We start from the raw sequence: 19,898 nt of genomic DNA, 5'->3' as shown, positions 1-19,898 counted from the left end.
GCTCTGTTTATATCGCCATGGTCGACTATGAAAGGAAAGAATTTGATAATATATGAAACGTCACTACTTTATTGCTCAAGGTTTCTGTGCGAATGATAATAAAGCCGTGTAACGTATTAACAAGAGCGCGATACTGTTTATCAAGGTCGAACACGGTGTTATTGATCATTCTCTCGTTGCTGAAATATTTTCTGTAATATAAAATATTCGCGCGCGGAATATTAAATTATAGAAGTATTTTAATTTATTGATTTAAATTAATTATTTTTTAACAATTTATCACGTAGCCTTTCGTTATGCTATTTATTTGCATCTATAATTCGATTGTTTTACTTTGTATTCTCTCATAATCCAAATTATTTTTAGATTTTCAAGTAGAACGATAAAGTAACACGGATGAAATATATTTGTGACTCTAGGTATTGAAATAATAATTATTGTCCGTAAAGGTCGCAACGATCGAAGCAATTATTTAACATTTTAGATTCCTATCATTTAATCGATTCTCGATTAAATTGTACATTGTTTAATTAACAAGGATTGTTAAAATTTAAGGTATTGGTCGAAATATAATTAATTCTAATATTGTTAAAGAAATATAATAAGCATCAATGATCGAAAGTTCATAACATAACTAAGTCTCTTATCCCATTTTATGTATATTTTGTTTCAATTTTTAATCACGGTAATGATTGCGATTCGATAAAGATTTATAGTTGCGATACAGTTTCATGTCGTGTGAATTAATTTTTAATTAATTAATTTATATTAATTTTTAAAGCAAATTATGTTTCGATACTAATCGTAATCGTGTTTAGTAAAAAAATTACAATACAATACGAAACGTTTCGCTATCTTATTACTCGAGAGTCACCGTGCGAATGATGACAAAGCCGAAACATAGCGCGCTACTGTTTATATTTTATATTGTCAAAGTCGAACACAGTGTTATCAATAATTCGTTGCCAAAATATTTTATATATTATAAAATGTACATTAACGCGGAATATTAAATTAATGAAGTATTTTAATTTATTGATTAAAATTGATTATTTATTAAACAATTTATCCTTTCATTATGCTAATTATTTGCATCTATAATTCGATTGATTTACTTCGTGTTCTCTCACAATCCAAATTACGTTTAGATTGTCAAGTAGAACGATAAAGTAACACGGATGAAATATATTTGTGACTCTAAATATTATAATAATTATTATTTTTTGTCCGTAAAAATCGCAACGATCGAAGTAATTATTTAATTTTTTGGATTTCTATCATTTAATCGATTTTCGATTAAATTGTATATTGTTTAATAACAAGTATTGAGAAAATTTAAAGCATTGGTCGAAATATAGTCAATTCTAATATTAAAGCTTTAACATAGCGCGCTACTGTTTATTTTTTGTATTGCTAAAGTCGAACACCGTGTTATCGATAATTCGTTGCCGAAATATTTTATATATTATAAAATATACGCTAACGCGGAATATTAAATTATAGAAGTATTTTCATTAATTAATTAAAATTGATTATTTATTAAATAACTTATCACGGAACCTTTCGTTATGCTAATTATTTGAATTTATTCGATTATTTTATTTTCAAAGTCAAATTCTATAATATTTAGTTTTGCATTTTAGAAGACTGACTTAGAGCGAGCTAAATAAATAAATAAATAAATAAATAAAAAATAAATAAATGATGTTGAGAAGAAAAAGAACATACATAAATAAATAAATAAATAATAGCGTGGAAAGAGAGAACATACTAATATTTTTATATAATAAATTATTATTAATTAAATTATTTATATTTTTATTTATATTATTTATATTATCAAAGAGATATGTTACCCTCTGAGAACATTCGTGGACATTAGCATTGTAGTTCATGTTCACGTTTTTAGTGTCCACAGAGGGAGTATCGCTTCCAGGGATCACCTAAAAGCGGGGCATGACATCTCTCAGTCTTCTCTCTGTTTCTAGATTGCCTATATCATCTATGCTTTCTAGTGACGCTCTTCTAGAATCGCGTCTGTTCTTCGGGGAGGTTTTATGTCATCCATCCTATTCTTTGCAATTCTTGTTTGTAATCGAATAATAAAGTAAAATATAAAACAGAAACGTTTACATATTATTTAAATCGCCATGGCAGATGTTTTGGACATTGATAACGCCGAGGAGTTCGAAGTAGATGATGAAGGAGATCGTAAGTTTCGTTTTCCTTTGTGGATGTTTGCAAGCATCAATTTTAATACATAACCTCATCTTACATCTCTGATGTCTTCTGTATTTTATTATTTTATATACTTTTTAATTATACAATATACATTTATATTTTTAATATTTTTGTAAGTTTAATACTGAAATTTCTCTTATTATATTTTAAAATAACATAATTATTGAGTAATATTGATAACAAGTTTTTTCTGAATCTTGGCTGAATTCATTAGATAACAAATTTTTATAAAAAGATTGTTATAAAAATATTCGAATTATAATGTGACAGACTTTTAATTACTTTGATATGCTTTCAGAGGGTATTGCTCGTCTTAAGGAGAAGGCAAAGAGAAGGAAAGGTAGAGGCCATGGTGCGGAATTAGTATCAACACGAGATGACGTTGGCCATTACGAGTCCATGAATGTTGTTGAGGAAGATGATAATGAGCCTGGGCCTCAAAGATGTAAGAATATTTTCTTTGTAATTTTTAAAATTATGAAACTTACAATGTATCTTTAATCTCTTCATATTTTTAGCTGTGGAAGGATGGATTTTATTCATAAATTCAGTGCATGAAGAAGCACAAGAAGACGATATTCAAGATAAATTCTCTGAATTTGGTCAAATTAAGAACTTGCATTTAAATTTGGACAGAAGGACAGGATTTCTGAAAGGCTACGCATTGGTGGAATACGAAACATTTAAGGAAGCACAAGCTGCAAAAGAGGCTCTGAATGGTACAGAGATCTTAGGTCAGGCTATTTCTGTCGATTGGTGTTTCGTGAAAGGACCCAAAAAGTAAATAATACTATGTAGCTAATTTAAGATTTTTAAATAATTATGATACTTTAAAATGATGTACATATTAATATTTGTATGATATGTCTATTTTTACAGAATCAGAAAACGAAGTCATAGGAGGCGATAAGCATATCTTATGTAAAATATATATCCATTAAAAGCTTTAAAAACCTTTATACAATTAATCAATAAATAAAAAATCACAAATATATATTAATCAATCACATAAGAAAATATTAATATTTTGTACGAATATTTTGCTTCCATATTCCTTTCATTATCTTCCTAGGAAAATTTTTTGTTTTATACATTATTAAATATTACAAAATCCTATAAAGCATATATAGAATGAGACGTTTAAATGCCAAATCGTTAAAATTTTATTTCCATAATGATTTAGTAATAAGTAACATTCAAATCTTAATTGATAAGTCTAATCTCTCAATCCATATTGCAAATATTTAAATATGTACTAAATATATACTATACGTACTTGTGTACAAGAAAACTAGTGATAAGATAAATGTAATATTTTTCTTTAAATCTCTTCATACAAACGGCTTTGAAGAATGCTAATTTAGTCGTTTATTGTATAAACAATAATCTGTTAAAATAATTAATTTGTTAAAAAATCTGCAGTATTGAGATAAGATTTATTTCTCTTCTTTTTTTTCTTCTATATTATACAAAAGATACCTTAATAAATAAATGGTTTGTAGCGTGGCATATTAAGCATAATAATTTAGATTTGCTTTCTTTTTTGCTTGAACTTCATTGATAGCTTCCATCAAATCTTCATGAGTTACTTCTGTTGCATTGCGTCGTAATGCTATCATACCCTATAAACACATCATGTCTTAATTATTTTGACGAGTTGTGTGCATAAAAAATCGAGTTAGAATAAGTTAGAATAAATTAATTGGATATGTATAACAAATAAAATGTATTATTTGATATATTATTAAGAGTTGTTACAAAATAATTAAAAATAAAAACAATCATTGAATAAAATGATGTTATGTTGTAGATATAAATAAAAAAAATAATTTTATTTTATTTAATTTTAGACTAAAGAATAAATTTTTATCATTTTGAATAATTCATTGCTTCATTTGCACTATTATTGTTAGACTTAAATGTAAAGAGACTTACTGCTTCCACACAAACAGCTTTGCATTGTGCTCCATTAAAATCATCCGTTGATCTGGATAATTCCTCGAAATTCACATCAGGTGACATATTCATTTTGCGTGAATGAATTTGCATGATGCGTGCCCTGGCTTCTTCGTTGGGATGTGGGAACTCAATTTTTCTATCCAAACGTCCGGATCTCAACAAGGCCGGATCTAAAATATCTACTCTATTCGTGGCGGCGATTACTTTGATGTCGGCCGTCGAGCTAAAACCATCCAATTGATTCAATAACTCCAACATAGTACGCTGTACCTCCCTATCGCCCGCTTTCTCTGAATCGAAACGCTTTGTGCCGATAGCGTCTAGTTCATCGATAAATATTATTGCCGGTGCTTTTTCCTTGGCCAACGAAAATGCATCTCTAACTAATTTCGCGCCATCACCAATGAACATCTGTACTAATTGCGGACCGGCAAGTTTTAGAAAGGTAGATTTTGTTTGAGCAGCACAGGCTCTAGCTAACAAAGTCTTCCCAGTTCCAGGTGGACCATAGAGTAGAACGCCCTTAGGAGGCTGTATTCCTAAGTTTTCGAATTTCTCCTTGTGTGTCATGGGTAATACAACAGCTTCAATTAACTCCTGGATTTGTTTGTCCAATCCACCAATATCAGAGTACTGTTCTGTGGGTCTTTCATCTACTTCCATGGCTTTGACTCTGGCATCATACTCGGCAGGCAGAGTTTCCAACACGAGGTAACTATCCTTGTTCACACCCACCAAGTCACCTGGCTTGAGCGATTCGGCGTCAACCAACCCGATCACAGGTAGAAAGTATGTTTGACGAGTAGACGTCTTTATAACTGCGCACTTGCCCTTTCTCTGTGCATCTAAGTCGACCACCGCCCCATCTTCCTCACCCATGTCTTGCGGGTCGACGTCTAACAACTCGATGACATTGGACACTAGGTATGGCAGGGTCTTGTTTACCTTGATCTTTTCTGTATTTTCTTTGATCTTATCGTTCTGTGCCTGGAGTTCATGCGAAATTCGCATCACTTCGCTCTTCATTATCTTGATTTCATTGTCCAGAAGTCGCGTACGTGATACGATTTCGTCCGTGGACATTCGCAGTACATCTTCTCCTAATGTCTCCTGTGAAACAATGATCCGTTATCCTTTTTATAGAATTATTCTTTATAAAAGACAATAGATATGTAACAGAAATGTTTTTATATATTATATATTTTATATGTATAGAATTGAAAATAAAAACATATTAAGTTATTTAGATAATATTTTATATAATCACATCAAGAAGGCAAATATGTTTTTTTAAATATGCAATATTTACTATGCAAATATTTTAGGAATATTGGTGTACTTCTATATTTATAATGAATTTAAATCAATGCAATTAATCACATTAATCAAATTAAATTAAAATAAAGTTTTATTCTTTGTTTTTTATAATTTTTCGCAAAGATAAGACATAGAATTTTGATGGAAGAAAACAAATGATAAAAGATTTTGACTAGTACATTTTTTCTTGTAAATTTCTTGAGTTAAGCAGATAGAAAATTGCAGTAATTCATTGACATTGAAATAAAGACTTATACTGAAAAAGCATGAGAAAAAAGCAGAAAATATTATAAATAAAAGTAATAATTAATTTGCTAGCAAATAAATAGCACAGTATTGTATATATATGTATGCTCAGATGTGCTTGTCATTCAGTGCCATAACCTACAAAACACAGTATTTATGGATACTAAGTAACTAACTCTTTCTCGGAGCTATCCTTTCCAACAGAAAAAGAAAAGAACGTACCTCGCCATCCTCCCAAATAGATTTATCCTCGAGCGTAGCCATTTGAAAGCTCTTCAGTCACTCTTTCCTAGTCCACTGTTCTAAATTTTTTAAGGGGATCCTTGAGATGTGACAGCCTGGTATCCTAGAACTCCTAGAATAGCTCTCTCTCTGATGAATGTAAAATTACCGATAATACCGACAAGCGGAAGTAGTCGTATGAATTTATGATTGTTACCGACCGCTTGTGTTTGGCTAAATTGGCAAAGCTTCCTGTAGGTGACAGCACATGTCGCGTTTCTGTGGCTCCCTCTCTCTCCTATTTCAGTTTAAGTCTGGAAGTTTCATAATTTTTTGAGAGGCAAACGACAAGTCGAATGTGAAATCTCCGTTTGAAGTCTTCATTCTTCGAGTTTAATTTCGTCTTTACTTAAAAGTAAGTATTAAAGAAAGCTATTTGAGACTTAAGAATTAAAATCTGATAATATATAAATCTTTGAAAAGAAGACATGACTTGTTCAAACATGATCAGACATGACTTGTTCAAACATGATCAGACATGATATGCGTATCACTTACATATCACTTACATATCAGTGTTAAAATTGTTTTTTTCCATCGACTCTCTTTGTTTTACTGTTTAATTGAGTAAAGCTAATATCTAGAAAGTGAATAGAGAGGCTCATTTCCTTTTCCTTTTGATTTTTTTTTTTGTAATTTGTGCAGAAAGAGACAAAGAACGGAAGGGTTAGATTATCTGTTTCTTTCTATATGTTGGCTTTGGACGCATATGATCAAAAAGGTGAAGCCAACATATAGAAAGAGACAGATAATCTAACTCTTCTGTTCTTTGTCTTTTTCTGCGTAGATGAATTAACAAAGAAACAAAAAGAAAGAGAGAGGAAACGAGCCCCTCTATTCTCGCTCTCTTTCTAAATGTTAACTTCACTCGATTAGCCTAATATTACATTTGTCATACGACAAACTTTTTAAGCACGTTGATTGGCTGCGGAATAATAATTTTTTGAATCTTTAGAAACGCAGCCAATCAATGTGCTTAAAAAATTTGTCGTACGACAAATGTAATATTAGGCTCAGACGACAAAACAAAGGGCATTCGAAGTCCTTGTATACCACGTCCATTTTTTTTTCTCGTATATATTATATTGCAAGCAAAATATTTTATTTTTCTATATAAATTGCGCCAAAGTGCACGCAGCTGTTTTTAATGTAACAGTTATATAATAGATATAACAGTTATGTAACAGATATAATGTAACATACACAGATTTATCTTGAGATTATATATTACAATTAAAAATATAAAAGAAAAGATATGCCTGTGAACTTGCAAATATAATAATAATTTTATTTGTAATCTTTGCAATCTTTTTAGGATATATTGCACTTTTTTTTATAAAAACTAATTACATTGAATATTGTATTTTTTTATCAAAATTAATTACAATGAGTTAAAAAGAGAATATGTAACAAATCGCGTGGAATTTAATGTATTTTTTATATAATTTAAAATATTTTAACATAATTTTATATTGCAAATAAGAAATTATAAATATTATGAGCAACGAAAAACAGAAATGTACTTAATGAGATACATTTTGCCAAGGTCAGAGTTAATAATTTGCGATAAATTGTTGGATGCAGGAACTACGTACCATACACCCACAGTCACGCGAAGATGTTCACTATTTTCTCACGAATTCTGCATACAAGGACCACTGCGCTGTACTGTGGCTCGCATCTCCAAGGGATGCATCTAGGCATGTTCCGGCTAATCGGTAAGCAACGAGTTTATAACGGATAACTGCAGCTTTCATTAACGCAAATTACAGAATAACTGAAGGCTAATTAGAGAATAATTATGGCACACATAAATAAGTGCCCTATGTAGCGGGCAAGGACAGTTAATAAATGACTTAATTTACATATTGATATATCGCACACCGTGGCCTGAACACCAAATCTTACTTTAGGGACGAGCTGCAACTCTCGTCCCCGTGCAATAATTTTTAATTACCAGCTGGCTTTACAAAGTGTGTAAAATAACGTAGAAGTGCTACGAACAAGTACCCGTGCAATATTTTGTAGAGTAGATTATACTTCAGAAAAGAGGCAAAATAATTTCGTTGATAAATTTGTTTGCTTGCATACGATTCGACGACTTGTAAATAATCGTAATTTAACATCTCTCTTTATAACGTATATTTTTATTATAATGGGAATTTAAAAATGCAAAATATATAATACCTTCGTAATCTGAAATTTGAACATCGCAATGTGCTACACATTAGTTGTACTTTATAATCGGGTTAGTATCAGAAGGAATTATCGTGTTTAAATTTGCCAAGAAAGTTTGCCGCTCAATAAATCGAATGCTTACGCCTCCTTTTACCGGTAACTAACTATCGCGTTCTTAAGCACGATCCCGAATCGTATAAAGTATCAGATTTCATCTCGGTTATGAAGTTCAGGTCTTAAGAGAAGTGCCGGAAGTTTTACAACTTTTATCGCGGGCGTGCAAAATATCTGGAAGGATATATTATCGAATTTCCATATCGACGTCCTCTGTCGCCAAATAAGAGTCCGTCGACTCCAAATTTTTATAACCCATCGTAATTCAAAGCCGTGCATTATCAACCTTGCCGGGTTCTTGGTCGTCATCCTGAGAGAGTCATGTATAATAATACTTCTCTCAGTGAAGCGTGATGAAAGACAAGACTGAATGTTCTTAAATGAACCACGAAAGCATGTGTCGATGTCATCTATCATCGCAACTATCTCGTTTTGCCTTCAGTTTTAGGCATTTATATATATAATTTATTTAAATAATTTACTCGAAATTTATTTTGGATCATTTATAATTTCTTTCATTGTGTTAGAGCTATCAATTATCTGTGAGACAATATTACATTTTTAATATATGTAACCAATTAAAGAAAAAAACATTTGCAATTGTATCTCTCCAATTTCAAGATTTTACACAGCTGTACTATAGTTTTATAATTTTTTTCATTGTTTTAGAATTGTTAATTATCTGTGAGACAATATTACATTTTTAATATGTGTAACGAATTAAAGAAAAAAACGTTTGCATTTATATCTTTCCAATTTCAAGATTTTACAGTTGTACTATAATTTTATAATTTCTTTCATTGTTTTAGAACTATCAATTATCTGTGAGACAATATTACATTTTTAATATGTGTAACGAATTAAAGAAAAAAACTTTTGCAATTGTATCTCTCCAATTTCAAGATTTTACAGCTGTACTATAATTTTATAATTTCTTTCATTGTTTTAGAACTATCAATTATCTGTGAGACAATATTACATTTTTAATATGTGTAACGAATTAAAGAAAAAAACGTTTGCAATTATATCTCTCCAATTTCAAGATTTTACAGCTGTACTGTAAAAAAATAAGAAATATAAGCAATTTATCTTTCTTTTTTCTTTTTTATTGTTTTACTGCTTTTTAACTCTGTTATTTCGTTGAAGTTCGTTTATTTGTGAAACGCGATAACTGTGAGAGTATCAAGAAAATGGACAGAGGAAATAGAGATATTGTTCGTAACATCTTTAAATTTTATGACTCTCTCTTTTTCTCTGTCAATATTTCCATTTTTGAGTATATTTACGAAATACCGTAAAATAGAGATGACGTTGAAATAACAAGCTAGATAATTCTGATACACCTGCACATACCTTATCTTCTATTTGTTTGTGTGAAAATCAAGAAGATGCGATAGATTTTATTTAAGAAAAGAACATTAATAATCTTATATCTTACAATTTTAATTACAAATTACACACATAGTCTATAATCAATCTCAATAATTATTTTATTTATAACATTTCTATCTAAGTAATTAATTATTAAAGTTATCACAGAAATAATTAATTATAAGTACGATTTGCAAAAAGAGGATAAAAATAGATATAGTAGCGAATATGTCAGGGACAAACTTTTAGACAGGGTCATCTATGGTTGGCCAACTGATGACTTTGATATAATTATTCGATATAACGAAGCACGATCAAATTTCTCACGTTAACGAACATCGCAAGTTTTCCAAGTTATATGTCTCGTGCTTACTTATGGAAGATGATATCGTTTTCGATACGGCTGACACTTGCATATATACACCATACAAGGGGATTATTGATGTCAAAAATACGAGTCCTTGCCCCATTACTTTGCTGATAAATGCTAACACGTATCGTATCGCATAATAAATGTTTCCACTGGTTCCATAAATTTCGGATAATTCTTCGACCCTATTCAAATGATAAAGAATCGTTCCAAGCATCGTTCGCGATTAGTTTATAATAAAAGTTGACATTTGCTTTAATCTTATCATGATGACCGAAATTTCGCTAAAGCTTTTATGCATTTAAAATTAATTAAAAATATTAGTTTTAATTCTTTTGAAAGTTAAATTTAAAAAAACAGCAAATATTAAAAATATATTAAAAATATATTAAAAATATGTTAAAAATATTAAAAATATATTAAAAATATATTAAAAATATTTAAAATTATATAGTAAATTATGATTCTGTAGTAAATAATTGTTACATAACGTTATCTCAATTTTCTAAGATTTATTTTAAATTTCCTGAGATTTTGACGCTTTCTAGATGCATATGTTATTGCAGTTACATGCGAGATTGCATCATTGAAATGCTAAATAGTAACCATGTAAATGTACGCTAATTAAGCTTGAATATTGTTCAACACGAACGTTGCTCGATGAATTTGATATTCGCCTTGTGTATCATTATTCCGCTTGATGGATTAATTACTGACAGCTCGTTGATGCCCGATAATGCATAAAATCTTACGCAATTCTTCTTACATGTTTACTGTCGCAATGTTTACGCCGTAAGAATCTACAACATATCTATTAATTATTTATTAATAACGAATAGCGATCAACTTTATCTCACAATAATTAATTGCACAATAATTAGTGTTTATTGGACGGTAGGATACGAGAGACTAGAGAATATATTGCATTAATAATGCTATAAATGTACACAATTTTATGCGTAGGCCGTAAAAGCTTATAAACATGTACACTGTTAAAATTTTGCTTTATTTCATATATAATAGATCGTTTTAATTAAATTCAATATCGGGAACTGTCGATTGAAATTTGCATGATAAATACAATAGTGAGATAAACTTTTGGAATTTTGCTGAGATACCGTAATTAATATAATTTTAGCTGATATATGCGTATCTAAATTTATGAGTTTTCATTGTTTCATGATAGTATATAATAACCATAGTATATAATAACCATCAATGAGATTGGCATTGAACGCTCGGAATTTAACGTTGACGACAGCCGTCAAAGCCGTTGCGAAACCTTTTAGACCAGACGTTATTAAATTACACTGACTTGACCCACATTCCACGTGCGCGTCCCTTTCTTTTTTACTTAAAGCCTGCCTACAAAACGTTCCGACGACGTTCGGTAGTGACTTTTAAGTGCGGCACCTTGCTACGACGTTCGGTCTCAAACTTCTGAAAAACGGGGAGAACTGGTACTTTCGGTAAGTCGATCGACGGGATGAAGTAAAAACCGACGGTGACCCGATTTCCGGCGTTTTCCGGCGCAAGTTAGGGGAGACTTGAGAGGGAATTGGGCACTGACTTCAATTTAAGATTTATTAATATGCAAACATGAAACTCACTCGCGGCATCAAACAAGAAGCTGATTTCCAGAGAATCGCTTGACTTCAAAATAAGCCATTGTCGAGTCGACGTTTACGGAAATTACACCATCCAATCTTGTTTTGGGTCAAAATTTTAAGTCCAAGTGCTCAATTTCATCGGACATGGAAATACACGTTAATTATCGGTCAGTCATTCTGTGATAGGTCATCCATAAGTCCTGTAACTTCTGACAAGGATTCGTCCGCGTTTGCATCACCGAGCTAGCGTCTTTCTTAAAGCGAAAGGTGCCATTAATTGAAGCGCATCAAGGGTAATTGCGGAAATAGGAGTTCCTTCCGGCCAAGTTCTGGTCGCGAGCATAGTACTATGGATTGTTAAAACAAATCCTTTGTAGCGGGCGCGAGGTAATTTCGTTAATTGGACTTGGAGGTAGGAAGAGAGTGCAGGTGCGCAAATAGAACCTCGGCGCCGAAGTGAACGCGAATCTCTTTCCACTATTTGCACAATTGCGCGCGAATCCAACGCTGACAAAGAAAAGGACCGATTATTTATTTAGCATCGAGGAGTTCGTCATCGGTGGGATGGCAAAATAGCGGCGGCAATAGAGAAGAAAGAAGCTGCATTAGTGGCGAGTAATGAGATTGCTACGTTACATTCTCGCTTTATTCTTTAAGCGGAGAAAATCTCTCAGTGGCGCCAATTAAAATCGCACCGTTAAATTTTCAGATAATATAACATCAAAAGTAATAGTTTATATTGTTATATTGTTAATAGTTTATATTGGCAATGTGGGAACGCGTTATTCCTGTGAAGAAACGTGATAAAGTTTAGTGAAGTTTTGAAAAATCAGTGATATAACTTTGATAACTCCTCAGTATTAAAAAAAACATCAAGTTACTGACTACGTCAGCAAGCAATTATTAAATAGTCTTGATTGATTAAACTTGCGATTCTTAAAACTTTGCAATCCCCTCAAATGATAAATGACTCTTCTTCCGTGGCTTCATCTCTTTCGTCATTCTTTCCGCCAGCGTATCTACCTTGAATGTAATTATTGATTTTATCGAAATTGAGATTGGAAAATAGATAATCTATTACTTTTTTTACATTGAAAGAAAACCTCTTTTTATTAAACTGGTTATACCGTGAAATACAGAGTTAATTAAAACAATCGATCACATTCATGATTGAAATACCTACACAAACGAGTATCTCTAATTATCTGAAACTTAGAGATTTAGAATATTTAATACAATTTTTATTGTCTGTCTCTTTCTTTCTAATTAATATTTTTAATACGGTATTCAGTTAAAAGGAACAAATGAGAAACTCTTTATCCGCTTACTGTAAATCCTTCAAACCTACACGCTTCGTAGTTCACGAGAAGTTGACTACGTGCAGTAATTTATCATCTGTCTGCAGGTAATCTTGTACTCTCGAATTTACGAAGCATGTAAGATGCCTTTTCATTTACGGGAATACCAATGGAAATTTACGCAAATCCGACGTAATAATTCTCTCGTTAAATTTACACGACATATTTTTTATATATTAAATATGATTACGATAAAAATACATACACGAATATTCGACAACGCGTGTAAAATGTTTCATTCATTTAAATTCTAATAGAGGCAAGCACTAAAGAGATCTCAATCAAATTTTTGCAGATTTATATATTAATCTCATTGAAAGAAATATCGAACATCGTTTGACGACCGTTACTTTAATTTATCGGTTCAAAGAATAAAATAAATTTTTAGTCGCGGCGCAGGAAGAGAATTATGAGTAATTAATGTGACCGCCAATTTCGCCAATTTTTAATCATGTCCGTTAATTGATTTAATTGAATGCCTTTTATCGCCAATGCACAATTGCTAAGGTTAAAAAGTATGCTAAAATTTTCGCGAATATGATCTATACCGTGAACAGAAATAATAAATCGGCAAAGAATCAACGTGATTCGCGAGATACAATATCTGCGTTCGAGAATCTTCAATCCTTGGTATTCGGGTTAATTAGCGTCTGATCGCGATGCAGATCTCGCGTGTCTCTCATGTCTCTCAAGCGGGACGGAATGGATAATACTCAGGTAATAGCGACTAATCGATAATATTAATAATGTCGCGCCAATAATCGCCGATCGCTTACAGACGGGATGGCAAAGAAACAACGGAATGTTGGTCGACGACGTCACCGAACCGTGTAACTTATCGGAAGAACGTACAATAGCCGTTGTAAGTTACGCTGTTTTATTTTCAAATACTGTGGGATTATTTCTGTGTAATATGAAAAATGCAAAATATTTATTACTTCCTTATTTTCATCGTTAAAAGTATAAACACTTCATCCAAAATTTTCCGACTTTATTAATTTAGATTCGTCTGACTTAAATTTGACTTATTCTACTTTCAAAGCGAGGGACTTTGACATCGTATAAACTTCAAGTTTTAATTTTTGCATATCGATTAATTTGTCTTATACTTACTGGCAAAAATTAAAGAAACCATATAATTATATTGAAAGTATATGTTTAATATATTTTTTGTATTTATTCATGTATTCACAACTTTTGCTTAAGAATTATATAATTCTTATTCTTTCCTTTTTGATAAAATACATATATATTTTCTGTATAATTAAGCATAACTAATTAAAGCATAATTAATTATATACAACGTGAATGAATAAATATAAAATATATTTAATAATTCATAAAAATTCATTATGTTTCTTTGTTTTTGTTTTTTTATTATTGGAGTAAGTATCTCTGACAGTCTATTATCTATTTATTTTGACTAACGATAAATCCTATATTTATAAAATTATTCGCTCTAAATTTTTTAAAACTCGACATCATGGTAAATACTGAGACGTAACAATTATGACACTATGCACGTAGTTGAATCGCATAAAATATTCGACTCGGCGCCAGATACAGCCAGGAGCGGAAACAAGAAAACTGCGAGTCGCACTGAAAAGCGGAAAAGTTACGTTGTTTTTTTACAGTCGATCGCAAACTAAGAGACGTCAAGCTCACATTGGTTATTCTTCGCGATTGGACGGCGTCAAATAACTTGGATCGAAAAGTGTAAAGGACCGTTGAGGCGGAAACGCAACAGACAATCAGAAGCGGAAACGCGAGGAGATGTCGAAGAACGTTGGAGCATCGTGGCGGAAACTGTTCAAAAACTGCCCGAGAAACGTTGTAACTTTGACGCCAGCAGAGTGTATAAACTCGCGACTATTATCAGCGTAGAAATCGCAGAGGCGAAACTCTGAATGCCAGTAATGCAAAGTGTAAATACGGTACGCTCAACGTGTTTACGGGTTATCAACGTCAAAGCATTATAGAATCGGATTTCTACCAACGAATTCTACGCAGACAATATTTTATCATCTGACAATCACATAATGCTCAATTCGATAATAGTTGCATTTACATAGGGAGTCTTTGCTTTTATCGTATTAAATTTTAAGCATCTTTCACATATGAAAATGTTAAATAATTTTTGAGTAAACAATCTTAAGGAAAAATTCGTTCGCAAACTATTACTTTTTTGATAGGATTAAAAATCCTTATTGTTCATCCAATTTAAAAAATGATTTTTCCTTTTTTGGAATTTTAATTTAATGTTAAATATCTTTAAAAGTTGCAATGAATATTAATTTTCCTCGAATGTTCTTTAAGAAAAAATTTGCTTTGAAAATTTGCTATTTAAATTACAAATTATTATATGATAGCCTTTATCAAAATTGTTGTACGATAATCTTTATCAAAAGCGGAAGCGCAAGATTGTTTCAAACGCATATTGAAGGGAATGCGGTCACGTATCCCACGATCCATGCGATTCGATGCATCGGAGTATCGTCGTGGCATGATCATCGTCATCGTTGTCGCGTGATACGCGAGTATGCGAGGGACGCGCAACGCGGAAAAGCCGAGCATAACATCGAGACGGAGAAAAGGCAGTACAAAGGAGAATCGGGCCATCGGAGCGTTAACCCTCGTCCGAGCAACCCCTTTTTTCTAACTAGAAGAAAAAGCGAGAGCTTCTCTCTCTCTGTCGCCTGGATATTTTTTTACTTGTTCCATAAGAATCACCAGAGCAAATAAAGATTAAAATATTTCGCGGAGACCAGTATGTAAACTATCTCTTTAAAATGCGTAGACGACATTTATAATATTGTCCTGTGTTTTTTCCTTAAAATCCAGGGAAAAACAGTTTTTAAAAAAAATTAAAAAATGCATGTTATAATTATATTTTCTCTCACTGTTATAATACCGTGATGTATTTATTATATATTATTTAGTTAAAAAAAACTCTTATTTGAGATAGTATTTTGGCGCGCTTTGCAATGGCTATAACTGCATCACGCGGTCGGTTGCATATCGCGCATCTTGGCACACACATAATGCATCGTCTTCCGCCAAGTGGTCAATTTTATTTTTCTCCTGCGTTCAGAAAATGTTAATTCAGCCATTTTTCTTACAAACACTACCTCTGCGAATGAAGTACATCACTCTATCTCGTTTTACTCTGATATGAAAATATTGATGATTACGATTCTGAACAGATCTGACGTTTGCAGCTTACGTTGTTTCATTTCAACGTTACTTCTGTTTCATTCAAAGGAGAAAAGGAGAACATCCCGGGGGTCGATCCGGACCGTAGAGGCCGGACGGTATCCTCCCGCATACGGCCCTCTGTTGACTGAACCGACTTAAGTCAACGCCGCCCACGGTCTGGCACGCGGCCTCCAGTACGCGCCAAGACGAAGAGGGATAAATGCGCGAGAAAACGGGAAATATGGGGGACGTCATCGGGGGACGTGGATCCCCGAGCGACGAAGACGAGATGAGAAAGGGCGAGATGAAGTGCGAGATGACGAGGCTGGATAATAATGTGCGACGATGATGGAACGAGCGGAACTACGCGAGAGAGAGACGCGGCAAAGAGAATGCGAGGTGCCGAGGGGTTCAAGTATAAGGATACCGAGGCATGCGCCGTTCTATCATATTGATCGCCATAGTAACGATTCTCTCTCCTCCAACGATGTTGGGATGCACTATAGCCCCGGGAGGAAGAGGGATGTCGGAGAGCGAGGAATCATGCGGGAGGAGATCGGGAGGAGAGAGAACAAGAGAGGGGAGAAAGGGGAGGCAGGTCGTACCGCATGGTGTACCACGCCACCCCACGATGCGCGGATGTGGGCCGCCGAGGGTTGAACGCGAGCGAGAATGCGAGGCGAGGCGAGGCGCCAGTGGGACGAAGAGAAAGGAAGTCGTTGAGGGAGTTGTAGGGGGAGAAGGTATATATGTGACGAGAACAAGAACGAGTTGGAGAGGAAAAGAGGTAGAGAAACAGAGGGAGAGAACGGAGAGCGCGGGATGAGGAAGACTGCGAGAGACGAACAGCATCGGTGATCGAGATAGAATGATGATACGGGGGTGAAGAAGAGAAGAGGGATCGAGACGCGCACGGCGACTGGCAGGTGTACGTGCCGGGCTAGACGGAGAGAATGGTAGGAAGAAAGAGAGGGAGAAAGAGAGAGAAAGAGAAATGACAAAGATATCACGAGCAACGAAGAGCACCGGAGGTGGTGAACGGTGGCGGTTAGCTACTACAGAGCTAGCGCCAAAGCGGGCTGAAGCGGCAGTACCGCGCGGCGTTGCAGCCAAATGAATCTTAGTCCAGCGTTGGTCGCCGGCGAGGCCGCATCTGGCAAAGTACCCCTGCCGGGAGAGAGTGTTAGAATAGCCCCACGACCGAGATTTAGAAGGACAGCCCGCGCTACACGCGTCTCTCCATAACGGACGAGAAAAGTCAGAGGGATGTTCTCGCGATCTAGGCGATCGCGCGCGTTCCGAGATCCACATTACCGAGGGTGAATCCCTGTCGTTCACCCTGACCCGATGCTGCGGCAGCTACCGAGCGAACGCGGGAAGCTCGACGAGCGGAACGAATCCATGATCGGACTGCGGATGCGTCCCTGAGCCTGTTTTGTACGTACACGCATACATACGCACATGCACACATACACATAGAAATCATACATCGAAATCCGCCAAGTCAGCCTCCCCCGTGATACCAGTTGCGATCGCGACGACCAGCTGCTGCTGTTGACGAGATTGGAGCTTAATCGAGTTATTCGTGCGACCGATATCATCGTTATCGGTGACAACCGCGAGACTGGAGAGGAGCCCGAGAAGGTAAACGGGATCCGCGGGCGAAGCCAACTCGCCAAGAGATGTTCGCGCTGCCCGATGATGCCGCGTCGTGGTGCGGACCGTCTGGACCATAGTGCGCACGGATTTTATCATCCGGTACGGGATAGCAGCGGACTACTACCGCACCGGAACATCGCTGCGTGGAAGCGATCACGTGCCCTCGACGGAGCACCTAGGACGATGCACCTGGCGAGCCCGGTGCAGATGCGGCCGGGCGAGCCCTGAGGATTCAGAACGATCGCTCCGTTTTTATCGCGCCGAGCGGACCGCCGAGGACAGCTGATCCTTCAAGGAGTCCAGGTCGAGGTTCGTTCTCGCTCGACGCAATTCGGCAGCCACGTGCGAGGACGAGCGGCGGTGAGGCGGCTGCGACGGCGACAACGGTGGCGAAAAAGAAGGTGGAGGAAATCGGCAACGTGGAGGTGGTGTTCCAAGTGATCCTCGAGGAAGGAGGAGTAGCAGCCTCGCTTCGGGTACTCCGCGAGTAAACATGAGACGCTCGTGGACGCTCGTCGCGGCGATAGCCCTGGCAGCATCCGGTAAGTGATTTTCATTTTCAGGAGAATATCTCTACCATTAGTCCGACGATGACCCTTACACATGAGCCTTAGTCGCGACGCGAACTCCGTCCACCGGTTGTCTCGCTATCTGATTCTTTTTTTCCCTCGCTGAAAAAGAGAGATTGCTCTTCGAATTTCTCAGCGTGTGTTTCACTCCTATCCGTCCCTTCCACAAGTGTCCGTCGACGTCATGACGCGTCACTCGTTGCTCCAGGCTTCTGTCTCTTTTTCTTGCCGACTCTGCGAACGCACGATAAAATCATGAAATGATGTTTTGTAAGTATAATTTTAATCTCTTCTTTCTCAGCATCATTCTCGAGAATTAAAATCAGACAGTTGATTATTCCGAGAATAATCAGTGGCGCTGACTTTCCTCTTACGTGGCTGATGATGTCATAATGACGATTTCGCTTTTCTCCCTCTCTCTCTTTTCTTTTTAATGATTCTTATTTCATGATACATAATAATATTGATAACATGCGATATGAAATATTACATCGATGTTCGAGTTCAAAGAATTTCAGTTTCTAACGTAAATAAACTTTGCTTGGAAATTTTGTCATGCTTTCCTAGAACTTTATGAATCTTCATTAAACGAAGATAAGAAGAATCGATCAACTTGTTGAAAATTCTTTAAATTTGCAACTTTCAAATTTCGATCTCGCAGGAGCGTTCGTTGTTATTAATCATCTCTTTTCGTTATTGCAAACGTCAAATCTTGTTTCCGAACTTCACATGAGACTTCTTCTCGTAAACAAATAAATTTCTTCGAGCTTGAAGGAATCGCAAGCAGCGAGTTTCGCTCAGACAAGTATGCTTGTCAATTCTTCATCTCTCTTTTGAGACATCTCTCGAGAAATCTCTTCAGCATTGTTGTCTGGATTACGGACGCGATTTTCTGTAGCTAGATATGCTTCTCTCAAAACTTCACCGTTTTGTTTACGTTACGAGGGAGTTTCTATTTCGCGAAAATGCTCGTCAAACTTATATCCGAACTCGTCTTCGAAAATCGCTGGCAGGCGGTTAAATTTCTTCAAGGTTGCCGTCCGGATTATAAGGAGGAGGTCGAATTTCGCTTTCGCGAGCGAGGGTGTTCCCTCATCTCTTGAACGTCGCTCTCTTGCTTTCGAAATCGGTGCTAGCTCGTTTCGAGCTTTGAATGGAACAGGCAGATGTAGAGCGCCGCAAAACCCCCGGGAGGAGGAACAGGGCGGGAGGTTGGCAGAGATGGAGAGAAGAGGGAAGGACGCGGCATTTCAATATTGACGTCAACCCGCGACGCTTCCAGAGCGACGCGACGTCTCGTACCTCGTTAGCGGCACGTTGATGCCACCAGCTGGGGGTCGAAAATGTGCGCGCATGCCGCCAAATCGGCGTTGCGTAAATATTTGTGCGCGACATTGATAGCATTCTTTTTGTTGGCTTATTTTGCATT

At 35.4% G+C, this 19,898-nt stretch overlaps 3 protein-coding genes across 9 annotated transcripts in view; 2 read left to right on the top strand and 1 right to left on the bottom strand.

Annotated features, from left to right (window-relative positions):
• Positions 1-2,013: 2,013 nt before the first annotated feature.
• Tsu (40S ribosomal protein S12 homolog tsunagi) lies at positions 2,014-3,258 on the top strand. Its single transcript, XM_083104957.1, has 4 exons — positions 2,014-2,211; positions 2,540-2,686; positions 2,760-3,021; positions 3,121-3,258. The coding sequence occupies exons 1-4, from the start codon at positions 2,151-2,153 to the stop codon at positions 3,149-3,151; spliced, it is 501 nt and encodes a 166-aa protein (XP_082961083.1). The 5' UTR covers positions 2,014-2,150; the 3' UTR covers positions 3,152-3,258.
• A 130-nt stretch (positions 3,259-3,388) lies between these two features.
• Rpt5 (26S proteasome regulatory subunit Rpt5) lies at positions 3,389-6,144 on the bottom strand. Of its 3 annotated transcripts, XM_083104954.1 has the most exons (4): positions 5,986-6,144; positions 4,177-5,310; positions 3,721-3,863; positions 3,389-3,628 (listed from the first exon to the last, which is right to left on the bottom strand). In XM_083104954.1, exons 1-3 carry the CDS (start codon positions 6,025-6,027, stop codon positions 3,753-3,755), a joined length of 1,287 nt encoding a protein of 428 aa, XP_082961080.1. In that variant the 5' UTR covers positions 6,028-6,144; the 3' UTR covers positions 3,389-3,628; positions 3,721-3,752. The 3 variants fall into 3 exon arrangements, with proteins under 3 accessions (XP_082961080.1, XP_082961079.1, XP_082961082.1); XM_083104953.1 differs by lacking the exon at positions 3,389-3,628 and having other exon boundaries at positions 3,659-3,863; XM_083104956.1 differs by lacking the exons at positions 3,389-3,628; positions 5,986-6,144 and adding an exon at positions 5,510-5,624 and having other exon boundaries at positions 3,659-3,863.
• Positions 6,145-6,293: 149 nt separating this feature from the next.
• The window catches only part of Nachra7 (nicotinic acetylcholine receptor alpha7 subunit), a 195,488-nt gene continuing 181,883 nt past the window's right edge, over positions 6,294-19,898 (top strand). Inside the window, exons 1-4 of one of the 5 annotated variants that reach the window (XM_083104947.1) lie at positions 13,823-13,908; positions 14,681-14,980; positions 15,455-15,813; positions 16,308-18,442. In XM_083104947.1, coding sequence (XP_082961073.1) covers positions 18,394-18,442 — 49 coding nt within the window. In that variant the 5' untranslated portion in view covers positions 13,823-13,908; positions 14,681-14,980; positions 15,455-15,813; positions 16,308-18,393. Of the gene's footprint in view, positions 6,401-7,136; positions 7,221-7,629; positions 7,764-11,466; positions 11,548-13,822; positions 13,909-14,680; positions 14,981-15,454; positions 15,814-16,307; positions 18,443-19,898 lie in introns of those variants that run through there. The other 4 variants (XM_083104945.1, XM_083104949.1, XM_083104946.1 and 1 more) reach the window with 4 other exon arrangements.

This window comes from Camponotus vicinus, unplaced genomic scaffold, assembly GCF_025532165.1.
Source record: "Camponotus vicinus isolate PSW18456_S1 unplaced genomic scaffold, iyCamVici1.0 SCAF_7, whole genome shotgun sequence".
In the NCBI taxonomy this organism is placed as follows: Eukaryota; Metazoa; Arthropoda; class Insecta; order Hymenoptera; family Formicidae; genus Camponotus; species Camponotus vicinus.
The sequence above is the reverse complement of the archived record's forward strand: the minus strand, read 5'-3'. Positions and strand labels throughout refer to the sequence as shown.

Coding starts and splice junctions, on each gene's coding strand:
- Tsu (XM_083104957.1), top strand. CDS start 2,151: ATGGCAGATGTTTTGGACATTGATAACGCCGAGGAGTTCGAAGTAGAT. Junction 2,212..2,539: donor AGTAGATGATGAAGGAGATC/GTAAGTTTCGTT, acceptor ATATGCTTTCAG/AGGGTATTGCTCGTCTTAAG. Junction 3,022..3,120: donor TTCGTGAAAGGACCCAAAAA/GTAAATAATACT, acceptor CTATTTTTACAG/AATCAGAAAACGAAGTCATA.
- Rpt5 (XM_083104954.1), bottom strand. CDS start 6,027: ATGGCTACGCTCGAGGATAAATCTATTTGGGAGGATGGCGAG. Junction 5,311..5,985: donor CTATTTGGGAGGATGGCGAG/GTACGTTCTTTT, acceptor ATTGTTTCACAG/GAGACATTAGGAGAAGATGT. Junction 3,864..4,176: donor AAGCTGTTTGTGTGGAAGCA/GTAAGTCTCTTT, acceptor ATGTGTTTATAG/GGTATGATAGCATTACGACG.